The sequence below is a fragment of the Heliconius melpomene genome, chromosome 18 (genome assembly GCF_056956725.1).
Source record: "Heliconius melpomene rosina isolate 202511_hmr_F chromosome 18, ASM5695672v1, whole genome shotgun sequence".
NCBI classification, from domain to species: Eukaryota; Metazoa; Arthropoda; class Insecta; order Lepidoptera; family Nymphalidae; genus Heliconius; species Heliconius melpomene.
Genome location: NC_140406.1, coordinates 3,780,579 through 3,794,163, shown reverse-complemented (window position 1 = coordinate 3,794,163; position 13,585 = coordinate 3,780,579). Strand labels below are relative to the sequence as shown.

Here is a 13,585-nt window from a genome sequence, read left to right as displayed (position 1 = left end):
ACACTCATAATAAAATTGCAAAATAAAAATACATACAATTTAATAGTATAAAAGTAATTTCAGTAAATAATTTCTGCAAATATGAATACATATTTGTAAGAAAGTGCATTATAAACATAACAAAACACTGTTTGCATAAACTAAATTAATATATCCACTACCCAGTAATACTCGCTCCATCAAAACAAGTCCAATGATTCATTCATCAAAATCAGTTCACTGGGTTAATAGTTACAAGGGAACAAAGATACAAACATACATACATACACGTTAAAAACATAACCCTCCATTTGGGCTAAATAAGTTACGACTACAATAACTACATGATTATGGAATTGATTTTCCTGATTTTCTTATATATATTTAAAAGATTTTTTGTTTTGTTATTGTTGTTCTTTGTCCTTTATCATCTCTATGAGTTTGTCTATATATCTATCAATTACTTGTATGTTTATTTAACTTTGTATTTCATTTTAATCTGTATTTCATTAGTAGTCTATGTTCTATAATCTATATATATATATATATTAATTTTGACAGTTTTATTTTGCAGTTGTCAAATTCAAGAAGCGTTGAACTGTAATGATTTATTAGCGCGAAATAATGGGATACATTTGTTTTATTAATCGATGAAAAGTTTATTACATTTTTGGATTTGTCGTCAATTTTAAAAAACGAAGAAAATATGAATTTGATTTGTAAATCAGGAAGTAATAATTAAAAACTTAAAGACATTCCACTGTAAACATTATATTCCTTAAAAATGGCAGATAATTTTCAAAATAATAAAACCATGGCATCTGTTATGATGGATTATGAGTTTAAAATGAAAACACAAACTGAACGATCTAAAGTCGAAGATTTGTTTGATTATGAAGGTTGTAAAGTGGGCCGGGGTACTTACGGTCATGTTTACAAAGCTAGAAGAAAAGACGGTTCCGATACTAAGGATTATGCTTTAAAACAGATTGAAGGAACCGGTTTGTCTATGTCAGCTTGTAGAGAAATCGCGGTACATATGTTCTGTTATTTATATCATATTTTTTGTAGAAAATTGTTGAACAATTCTAATATGATTATTCACAATTTTCTTAGACAACATAGCTCCACATAGTATATATAAATATTAAGGTATTTATTTTTTATTTTCTCACTTACAGTTGCTCCGAGAGCTAAAACATCCAAATGTCATTAACTTGATAAGGGTATTTTTATCACATACTGATCGTAAAGTGTGGTTATTGTTTGACTATGCAGAGCATGATCTTTGGCATATTATAAAGTTTCACAGAGCTGCTAAAGCTAATAAGAAATCTGTGATGGTTCCAAAAGGCATGGTGAAGAGTTTATTGTATCAGATATTAGATGGAATACATTATTTACATTCTAATTGGGTTCTACATAGAGATTTGGTAAGATTTGCTAATTAATTATCTTCAATGTTATTACTAATTTATTAAAATTTCTGGCCATCATGACACATTAATGCCCACAGTCATATGAATTATTATATCCTTGCTCTGATAGACAAAGTGTGGTGTTGATATATCACACTAGTAGTAGGATAGGCAGACAGTTCACTCTCATCCTACTATATTTGAATAATTTTTTGGCTTTACATTGTACCACACACTTAGTAGGATAGGCAAAGAGAACTTGGGAACCTAAGTGTATGTTGAGTGGCAGAACTCAATGCTTTGTCTTGTTACCCAAGCCAGGATATAAAAATATTAAATTTTTAATTCCCCCAAAGTGGGAATGCTACATAAAACCATTAGAACAAAATTTTATTGTTGTAATAAATGATCTAACAAAAATGTTGCATTTACAGAAACCTGCAAACATTTTAGTAATGGGTGAAGGTCCAGAAAGGGGTCGAGTGAAGATAGCTGATATGGGATTTGCAAGATTATTTAATGCCCCTTTAAAACCTTTAGCTGATTTGGATCCAGTGGTTGTTACATTTTGGTACAGAGCACCTGAGCTTTTGTTGGGAGCCAGACATTATACTAAAGCAATAGGTATGTATATACTCACTGCCTTTAACCTGTGGTTTTGCCTCCTAAGTCAAAAATACAGACAGCTAGTTAATTAGGATTAATAAAAAAAATCACTTGTGATAAATAATGATAAATTAATAAATAAAATAATAATTATTATAAAGAAGTACAGGAGAAATAAATTAATGTTATGAATTTAAATTATGACAAAAGGCCAGACTCAGCTAATGATGCTTGTGTCTACAACCTCAAGCATAATAATCATAACTTATTTTAAGTTTCCTTGTAAACCTGATCCCTTACACTTTATAAGGGAGGACAACAAATCTTAGTTATTCTTTCAAATGTTATTTCAAATATTTCATCCTCGAAATATTTCAATAGTAATTGAATTGAAACTGCTGTAAATTTTCAATTCAAGTTATGAAGTTTGAAGTCACATAGCAAGTCAGGCAGAGGGAACTGAGTCTTAAGATACTCCATTCTCCATTGTGATACTTACATTCCCCATTTTCCGTAAATAATATTCTGTCCAGTGAATTCTTGTAAATAATATTCGCATCACGTTTACAGTCGCAAACTAGTGTCCCTGTGCCACAACAACGGCGAGCTCATATCTTTCTTTACTAGGTAATTTAAAAATATATATTTTCAGATATTTGGGCAATAGGTTGTATATTTGCTGAATTGCTAACATCGGAGCCCATATTCCATTGTCGTCAGGAAGACATAAAGACAAGTAATCCGTATCACCATGACCAATTAGATAGGATATTCAATGTAATGGGCTTCCCACAAGAAAAGGATTGGGAGGATATAAGAAAAATGCCTGAACATGCCACTTTGGTGAAGGATTTTAAGAGATCTAAGTATGTTTGTTGAATTGTTTTTTATATTTGTATGTTATGCAAAAGCATAATAAATGTAAAAACATTGTATCCTGCACTAAAGTTACAACTTCATTCCCCACTTACCCCAATTTTGAAGGCAACATTGAGTGCCAGAACTGAACATTGCACTTTGTTTTACAAAACGAAAAAAACTAAAATATAAGCATTTCTCTGAGTATCAATCTAACCCACAACCATCATGTCAGTGCTGTCCCATTGCACCAGTTATCATAATTAGTTTTCATTATATTAGCCAATAATGCCATACTGTATGAAATTTCAGTTATCAAAATTGTTCTCTCAGTAAATACATGGACAGACATAAAATAAAGCCGGACAGTAAAGCATTTAGCCTTCTTCAAAGATTATTATTAATGGATCCCAACAGAAGAATAACATCGGAGCAAGCGATGCAAGATCCATATTTTTCTGAAGATCCTTTGCCAACACAGGTACACACTGTTTAAAAATTACACATGCAACAGATTATTTCAAGTTTTTGCATTTATATAACAGTTTTCAATCAATCATTATGCTACAGCCAGATGTAACATGGCCTTCCTCTAAATGATGATGATAAATGCACTATCTAACAGTAAAAGTGTTTTGATCTATGAACATTTTTGTGAATTGATTCAAAAAGAAATGCTAATCTGCTTACTGCATCCTTTCCAAAGTAAACATTTCACACTATAGTTCTTAACGTCATTATTTTCCTTTTTTTTTCCCAAAAATATCCCAATAACAATTTGTATACTCATCCCTGATTGTTTTGTAACTTTAAGTACTTCATACCAGGAGTTAGAATGTCTACATCCATCCTCTCTATGTGAATAATGAGTGAAGTTTACTCTCTTTAGTGTGTTGTCTTTTCAACCTACTTCTTTTTATAAAAGAAGCTTAACACTGTTCAACTGCTTTTTAACCGACTTCTGTAAGAAAAGGAGGTTATCAATTCGATTGTATTTATTTATTTGTAAGTTAGTGTGTAATTTGCCTTGTTACTAGATCGAAGAAATGAAAATATTAAACATGAATATCCTCAAGTGGAAATCAAACTCACAAACTGTGGCGTTTACAGTCGCACGCTTTTGCCCCTGCGCCTCAACTGTCCCAGCAATTTAATATGATCTAAAAAATTGTCTTGTCACTGGGTAGGCTTAGTGTAGAGCTACTATGAAACTGCTTTTTTCACTATTAGTTTTTTTTATTTACAGGATGTATTTGCGGGATGTCCAATACCGTATCCCAAAAGAGAATTCCTTACCGATGACGACCAAGATGACAAAGGCGAATCGAAAGCTCGGCAGAATCAACAACAACAACAACAACAGCCTAATGTATGTATATTTATTTATGTTAAATAAGGCATATTGTGCATTGAAATTACATATAACAACAATATTAGGTTTTTCTTTTTCTTTTATTTATTTAGCGGTTGTACTCAATTTGCCAGTTTTAATTTTGTAATATAGAATTAGGTTTTAGAATTAAAATATGATTGGTCCATTGTTAGTTTAGTGTCCAGTCTAGAGTTAGAAGCTAGTTGTCTTAATCATCTATTTATTAAAACTCATTTCATAATTTACATTCTAAATACATACATGTACAAGAATAATCATTAAATGAAATTAATATAAATACTCCAATAGACTGTGAATAAATTTCAAATTTTCCAGACTCAACAGAACCAAGTGCAAGCGAACAGTCACGACCACGCGGCCAATAACGCTAAAAGAATGAGGATGTCAGGTACGATATGTATTTGTAGGTTTATTTATAACTAGCGGACACAGGCGGCTCCGTCGGCTTCAATTATATGAATATTTGTTAAATATATTTATTAAATTATTTTCAGTTTATGGGGTGAATTCTAATAAACCATGAAACACGTGTTTAATTAAATGTTTTAAGAGTATGAATTTAAATTTTATAAAAATAGATGCCGATTTAAAGATTTTTCAATACAAACTTTTCACCCCAATTTCATCCCTTTAGGGTTAAAATTGTTCAAAATCTCTTCTAAGTGGTGTTGTACAAAACAACATTCCAAACGCCAAATGTCCAAATTTCACGTTTCTATACACAGCGGTTACGGCAGCGGGTGCGTGTATATACCTCAGTGGGAATGTCTGCTTTTATATACTCGTATATATATAGATATAGATTTTGCATGATTAAATTTTATTTTTGATAAAATACATGGATTGATGGTATCCATTCTATAACCGTTTAAACATTTCTTCACAGAGACAATTTAAAGTTTAAATGGGTTATATATAAGGTAAGGTAATCTGAATATTTGATATCAATTTCAAGTTAAAATCTAGACGCAATCTCGCGATTAATGAATGGTCTTGACAGACGGATCACAGTGATCCTATTTTTATTTTGCGTTACGGAGCCCTAAATATAAATAAATAAAAAAATATTTATTATAATGTCAGGTCCAAATCAAGGCAACAACACCGGTGGCGGCGGCCAACAGGAGTTCCATCAACAACAACAAATGATGTTTGGCGGACAACAACAAAACGCTCAATCACAACAAGGAAACTTTCAACAACGATTTTAATATTTAATATTAATAGTTAAAGTGTCCATTTAGCGTTTATAAGAAAAGTAAATGGAATGTTATCTCACTTTAATAGTTATAATAATTTATTAATAATAAATTAATGAAGGTATGTTAATAAGTACATTAAATTGCTTGGTTAAAAATAGTTTTTAATAATTAGATGTCTCTACAGAAAGAACATAATGTTTGTTATAATATCTGCATAAATAGATTCTCAACATGCTTATACTTAATGCGAACAAAATTTTATACTGTCACCGCAAGTTGTGCTGGTTGTTGTGGGTTTGATTTCAACTCGTGGCAATACATTGTTTTTAAAATAAAAGTCCTTAACCGGATTAATCGCGTATATTTAGAATTATATCTTGTTGGAAACTCAATTTGACAAAACACTCAACATTTTACTTAGTCCATTGTTTTTATTTAATACTACGTGTGGTCCTTTTATTTTTGGAAAATCTTTGTATTTGATTAGAAATAATTGTATTGATGCGACCATAACTATTCGATTCTTGATCGAAGCAATGAAATACTTTCATTTCTCTGCTCCAGTAAGTAAACGCGTAATGCTACTATCGGAGCCACGCACTCTTAATACTAAGTTCTCTCTGTCTAGAAAAAATAATAAAAACTTTCGTTTAGTCGGATTTGAATCGGCAACCGCCACAACCAAGCAAATCACGTTCTAAATATGCCACGAGTGTGTAATTTACTATCCTATTAATTAAATAATATTCTGAATGTAATTCAAATCTATATTAGTTTTTGAGTTAAAGTATACAAACTGATATATGTCATATATGAGAATAATACATAGGCAACTATGTGAATACAATTTATGTAAAGTTTTTGTAAATTATACAAAAACTATGATAACTAATATATTATAACTAGCGGACGTGCGCAGCTTCGCTTGCTTATTTAGGGGAAGAATTCTAGAAAACCATGAAACATGTGTTCAATTAAATACTTTTAAGAGTCTGAATTTCAATTTTTTTAAAATTGATGCCGATTGAAAAAAAATCTATACAAACTTTCAACCCCTTATTTGCACCCTTAGGGGGAGAATTCTAGAATACGATGAAACACGTGTTCAATTAAATACTTTTAAAAGTCTAAATTTCAAATTTTATAAATATATGCAAGCCGTGTTTAGGTCGCCAGTAGAAAATAAAGCAATAATTAACATTTCGTACAATAGATTTCTATAAACTATTTTGAATCTATTTCTTATAATGTTTTCAAAGACTGATATATCTTAATACAAATGAGTTTTATTACATTTTTTTTTATTTAATTTCTTACAAAAAATGGGATTTCTAACTTTGTATGTTTCATTTAATTTAATTTTGTGTTAATTATTGATATTATAATTTTTTTTTGACAATATTAACTAGACTCCGTGAGTAATGTAAATAATTATTTAAGGTTAATTAAAGAATAAAGATTTTGTAAATAAAATATTGTTTAATTTACACGTAATTTTAGAAAACTTTATATAATTTATACCTTAAATATAATATTATAACGAATAACTTATGGACGGAACCGTCTAGAATACAAGTCTTATATAAAGGTGGTTTAAAAGTTATTGTAAAAATACTACCACTACGCCGATACGTTTATAAGAGCATTATGTGATTGCGATTTAATTATCAAAGTTTTCTTAGTTATGTAAATGTGCTGAAACTTTTAAACGTCTTTTTTTATTATCTTATTGTTTTTTTAAATAATTTTTATATAAGAAGACGATAATAATTTTAAGTTGCTCTAACATTAATAATATGCGTATGTATAGTTTAACTCACAATGTTTTACATATATTAATTCGTTAATAGTTGCCATAGTACAGAATAAACTATCTAAAAATACAGTAGTAATAAAATATATTAAAGTCCTTAATTCTATCAAAATACTTAATTTTACTTCAATATTGAAAATTACTTCTTGGTTTGCTAGATAATATTTCATTTTTTTTAATACTATTTTACAGAACACTATTTAATAGAAATTGATATAAACCGTACGTTTTTCTTTCGATAACCACGATCATCTTATCACTAATCCCTGATATTAATTTTAGAATATCAAATTTTTATTTATTTTCTTGTTCAACGTTTTAAAGGTGAGAATTCCATGACCGTTTCAGGTGCATTATGCGTTATAGTGTATTGGGCTTTGTTCAGGTCTTCCCTGTTTAGTTTGTTTTTGTCCAGAGGTCGAATGCGCGTGCGCAGTCTCCCACATCGGCCGTCCGCCACTTTGTCGAACACTTCTGGAAATAATAAATAGTGATTTAGTATTAGGTATATTTAAAAATGTTCATTTATCTTTAGTATTGAAATCGATATAAATATAATAATAAAATTAAATAAATATTTTAAAGTCATAACTTTTTAGTTGTGTTCTTTCGACGAATAAAAAAATATGAAAAGAAATACAGATTTGTACGTTGAGTTATTTTTACACAACATATAATAAACTTTATAAAATAGGAAAAAAAATATTCTAAACATAATTAAAAATAATATTCTGTTAAATAGTAATATCGTATACGGATGCCATATTAATTTTATTGTCAAGTATAATAATAGATATACTATTAACAATCAAAATTTCTGTTATTATTTTTTATTATATATGACATTATTAATGCTTGCAGATATTTTTTTTTATAATTTTCTAAATAAATATAATACTTTAATAATTATAGACATAGGCTAGGCATTCGAATAGAAAGTGCACTTAACTAAGACTAGACAGTGTAGGGTACGAAACAAGACTGACTAGTTGCATTTTAACCTCATTATGCGTTCGACAAAACAAGTTATTGCAAATAGAAGGATGTCTGTCTGTCAATTAAAAAGTTAATACGCATAATTTACGATCATTTAATACTTACGATCTTTTCTAAAAGAATTGTGGCAGGCCATGTGACATAGAGAAGCGAAGCCTTTCAGCCTATCTGGGTCTATCGGGAACACTCCTATAGGGCTACTACAGATTGGTTCTTTTCGGCCGCTGCAAGAATTTAAGCAGATTTCATAATCATTCGCTCTTTTGCTTGATTTTCTTCTTCTTGTCGTCAAAGGTCTTACAGTTGTTGAAGGGTTAATTCTGATATTAGTTATAGAGCCTCGAGGCGTTTTAAGACGAACTGTGAGTGATGGTCTTCGGTTTTCAGGTCGGACAGTTTCAGATTGTTGGTCAGAAATAAGTGGTGTAGGCGATACCAAGGCAGAAGAAGCGTTTACTACAGGGATATTTGATATTGGTATAACGGAATTTCCATTCCATGCGTTTGGTATCAAACCTATTGGCATCAGTGGTGGATTAGCATCCTGATTTAAGGGTTGCCGAACCACAATTGTAGGGCCTTGAGCAGCTGGTATTAAATTCGGAGGAGATGGTGGAGAATAAGGCATAGGTGACGTTTGTGTAACAAAATTTGTAGACAACTCCGCTTCAGCTGTTGCTGGAGTAGATGAGGGCTGTTGATATATTTGACTGCTTTGAAGGCTTGGATCATACACTAAAATAGCACTTGGCATATTATTATTTGGTGGCATGTTTCCTTGAGATTGTTGTACTGCAGAGTTTATAATTTGCGGTACTCCTTCGGTAACCATCTCCTGAGTAGCCATTTCTCTCCCAGTTATAGTAGAAAATGTGGTCGAGATTGTTGGAGAAGGTGTTTCTCTCGAAGCTGCTTCGGTCGACATTGATGGTCTTTTAGGTATAAATGTTATATCAGTAGTAAATATTTCCGTGATGGGTTTTGGTGTATAATTTGGGTCATTTATTAAATTTGCGGCGAACCATTCCGTGTTCGATATCTCGGCTCGACATAGTTGTAACACTGAAATAAAATTATAAATGTATTAGGTATATTATATTTTATAAATTATATAATACAAGGTGAAAATTAAAGTGTGTGCTAGTCTTAAAATAACAGACAAAGAAAAACTTACTGAAATAGATATTGTGAATGTGGCAAATGTGCGTAGGTAAACGCGATAGGTTGCGGATTCGATTCCCGCTCGAGGAAATAAAATATTTAATAAATTCGCTCTGGTATCGATAGGAAGGCGAGGCGTTGAGTTCGGCCACTAAATGTGTAGGTCTACCATATCTATATTTAAAAAATCTAATACAATCAATTGCTTGCATTTACAAACACTTCAGTATCTTTGTCGATACATATAAATGCATGTAGGTATGTATGTATGTAAGTAACAAGTTAGCTCATATCTCTTATTTGTCGATCGTCACATCACAGCGGAACCCGAACAGGTTTTCAAGGTTTACTTTTTGCAATGTAACTCCCTAAGGTCAAGTCCCTCGTTGGTGACAGCGATATTTTGATTCAGCCACATTGTTCCATTCATCGATTTTATAAACAAACGCGTATGGGTGCATCGAATGGTTAGGTATTAATTGAGAAGACGATAATATAAAATTTAGTTTTAAATAACCCAAAGAGTTTTTTTTAAATGTTAGAGTTGTCTAGAGTTGATTTTCATTCATGATATACTTATGAATAAAATATGAATATACAGGGTGTCCCAGGAGCCAACGAGCACTCGAGCACTGTCCTTATAAGTCCTGGGTCCCCATCCCCTAAGTTGGAAAAGTTCAGGTACCTTGGATCCGTCATGCACGAGTCTGAAGGCATCGATCACGATCTCTATAAGACGGATAAGAGTTTGGATGGTATCCTGCGATCACAGACCACACCAGTCACCTCCCTAAACTAAACACTTAGCCCAGGCAACGCTTATCCGATTTAGGGGCTGGCCCAGGACTTATAAGAACAGTGCTCGAGTCCGGGCTCTCGCAGGCCATATACTCGGTCTTTGACACGTTGCCAATATGCATTTCATTCATGGAGAATGGTTATGTAACGCAAATGCTGCAGCTAGAATGTATCGGAAAAGATACCAAAAAGCTGAACGTCATCCCGATTATCGTGTATTTCGATTTTTCTCTCTTCAACAAAGAAGTAATCCAGCAAGTGTCGTACCATTTCGGAATCCAGATTAAATGCGCCAACTTTTAAAGTTACTTGCAAAAACAGTGTAGTACATTTTTTTTATAGTACAGTCGGTTAAAGTTGGGTGTAGTAAATATTTTGAATTTAATGTTTGGCAAAAACACCACATTTTATTGAAAACTGATGTAGGTATGTTTAAATCTTAAACTGTAATTCACAGAAGGGTTACTCATGATTACATTACAGAAAAAAAAATGAAGAAAGAGTAATATTTGTAGTCTTAGGACTTGAAAAATCATCACAGGGTGTCGGTTTTTCCGATATTTTTTAAAATCAATATAATATGAAAAATACATGACAAAGAATTTTTTTTATATTTTTCTCATAACTGTCACGACTTGGTCTATCACCTGGTTTCGTTTTATCGTTGGCTCCTGGGACACCCTGTATGATGATATTTTCTTATTAACACAAAATTTATGATTTCTGTACTGTTTTTCCCAAAATAAAGAATTTATTTATTTATTTACTTAACAATAGATAAATAATAATATAAATTAAAAACAACTAACAAGTTTTTTTAAATTTATTTCTTGCTGTGTACGGATACAGCGTGAATCTGAATTTTTATTTTTTTAAGTCTACTTATTTTATAATAAAAACAAATGATAATATGGACGAACGTTCGCAAAAATAATATTGTAAATCATGAATGGAAATCTAGTCTAGATGCCGTACGCTTGGTAATTACGCATGCTTGGTAGAGTACACTTCAAATTAATCTTTATATTTAATAAAATAAGGTTAATTTTTCAAGAATCTCAAGATCCATTACCAATATATGTCTCGCGTACTAATCATAACTCAGGAATGTTCTCTTGCTACTGTTTACGTAGTAAAGGTAATGTTATAGATAGACATAACTCTAAGAAAGATACGTCTAAATATATTCTATAGCTTCACGTTTTAGGTGAGCCGCATGTAGCAATCTAGGCAGAAGGAGCCTAGTGTTAAGACACTCTGCTCCCCATTTTCCGCCAAATTCTGGAGGCATTGCGTGTTGAATGGCAGAACTTAACACCGCGCTTTGCAAATATAAATATTTACTTTTTTAAAATTTACATTCACATGCCAGTGCTCCTACGCCACGATTGACCTCCAAATAGTTCTATAGTAGAATGAAATATAAGTAAGGGGCAGAGAGTCGATTCTGGTAGAGTAGATAGAGTAAAAAGAATAAGAAATAAACAGGAGAATGTAAATGTAAAGCTACATTTTACTATTTGCTTTGAATTATATTTGTATAAGCAATAAAGAAATAACGGGAAACGGGAAGGTTCTGAAGATATTATTGGGAAATAAGTAAAGAATTTATTTTCATGAAGCTATTTCATGTTGTGGAAAGCAAAAATAACAAAAACCTACACAAAAACAAGTGATATACACCAGAAATAGAAGTTTCATGTTATATAAAAATAATACAATTGTTATAATTCTTAAAGGAAATATTAAATTACAAAATATATAAAATATTAATCTCACAAAAAATCTAATATTAATATATGATATAAATATAATTTTATAATGTTAAATAATTGTTGTTTAGGTAGTAAGTAACACCTAAGTTTTTTTAAACAATCTAATTAACGCATGAATGCAAGTTTCACTGCCTTTTATACAAGTTGCATAATTTGTCGGTAATATCCAATGACTGTTTGCATACTTATATGGAATTCTTAAAGTTAAACGTTTTTATTTAAAATCGTATAATTAATTGTATCTACGTATTATTTATTGTGTAATGTTAACCAAACTTAAATGTATTTTTTTTTTATTTTTATTTAAATATACAAAATAATATGTGATATTTATTATTTTTATTCTACAAAGCGGAATTTACGAAAGGATCGCTATCTATATTACTACATTAAGTTTAATGAAACTTTATGAAACAAAAACATTTAATTCTTTATATACCTACATAAAATGCAGGCCTACGAATAAACTGTGAAATATTTATAATATAAATTTTACTGTATTTTAAATTATAATAAATGTTCAGTTTGAGCTATGAGAGCTTGATTTTGAGTGACTCTATATTTAATATTAATTTAAAGTATTTTAATAAAAAATATTCTGGACAAAATCTTATAAAAAAAAATATTACTTCTAGTATCACACACTTTTGCTTTGACCAAGTTAGATAAAATGAATAATTAAAATTGTTCTACATCACAGACTATTATAAATTTAAAGTCTAAATTATTTCTATATAACTGATAATCAAACTACATATATAAACAAGCCATTTCGTAAATAAACCACAATATCTTACGACATAGCACTAAAATAACAATGGGTGAAAGTCCCATACATTAGTCCCATACATTTTTATAACTACATGGGACATTGAATGGCGTTACACGGTTCACTAAATAAATAATGTTGCAACGGTATTTGTATACTTGCTCTACTTTATTACGATCTCTATTCTCTATTTAATAAGGTTTATGTGTGAAATGAACTCACGTGTTAAAACGATGAGCGTAAGCGCGTCCTCCATACCGGCTGGTCGCTGACAGTCTGTTGGTTAAACCAGTATCTGGCTGTAGTGATGTACTCGTTGCTATAGCAATCTCCATTCTCCATGTCTCGTTCATCGATGAAATTGATTCATAAAATTATACTGTTATAAAATCTTTATTGAATGAATCTTTAATATATACATAGTATTTACTTAGTAGTTAGTAAGTAAAGAAACAGACATATTTTTACTATTCATATTTCAAGCAATATAATGTTTTTTTGCAAACGTATAGTTAATAGAACGTACTGTACAGTATTTTTTGCTAACTATTTCATAAAAGATTTCGTTATGAAAATGATTTAAATCATATAAGTACTCATCGTGCAATGCCTCTGGAATTCGGCGGAGAGTGGGGACGGAAAAGTGTTAATGGGAACGGAATGTCTTAACACTAGGCTACGTATGTTATTTTTCATATCTATAGGTAATTGTATAAGCCCTTTTTGCAAAATGACAATTACTGACGCTTACATAATATATTTTGAAAGAAGATTTAATTTTTAGTTCCTGAAATGTGTTTATTACAATGATAAAAGC

At 30.7% G+C, this 13,585-nt stretch overlaps 2 protein-coding genes across 3 annotated transcripts; one reads left to right on the top strand and one right to left on the bottom strand.

The window, feature by feature from the left end:
• Positions 1-534: 534 nt before the first annotated feature.
• Cdk8 (cyclin-dependent kinase 8) lies at positions 535-6,929 on the top strand. Of its 2 annotated transcripts, none has more exons than XM_085201521.1 (8): positions 535-1,009; positions 1,161-1,412; positions 1,832-2,021; positions 2,656-2,869; positions 3,174-3,342; positions 4,108-4,230; positions 4,570-4,642; positions 5,338-6,929. In XM_085201521.1, exons 1-8 carry the CDS (start codon positions 764-766, stop codon positions 5,463-5,465), a joined length of 1,395 nt encoding a protein of 464 aa, XP_085057647.1. In that variant the 5' UTR covers positions 535-763; the 3' UTR covers positions 5,466-6,929. The 2 variants fall into 2 exon arrangements, with proteins under 2 accessions (XP_085057647.1, XP_085057646.1); XM_085201520.1 differs by having other exon boundaries at positions 536-1,012.
• LOC146529226 (uncharacterized) lies at positions 5,901-13,139 on the bottom strand. Its single transcript, XM_085201522.1, has 3 exons — positions 12,991-13,139; positions 8,371-9,327; positions 5,901-7,743 (listed from the first exon to the last, which is right to left on the bottom strand). Exons 1-3 carry the CDS (start codon positions 13,022-13,024, stop codon positions 7,580-7,582), a joined length of 1,155 nt encoding a protein of 384 aa, XP_085057648.1. The 5' UTR covers positions 13,025-13,139; the 3' UTR covers positions 5,901-7,579.
• Positions 13,140-13,585: the final 446 nt, after the last annotated feature.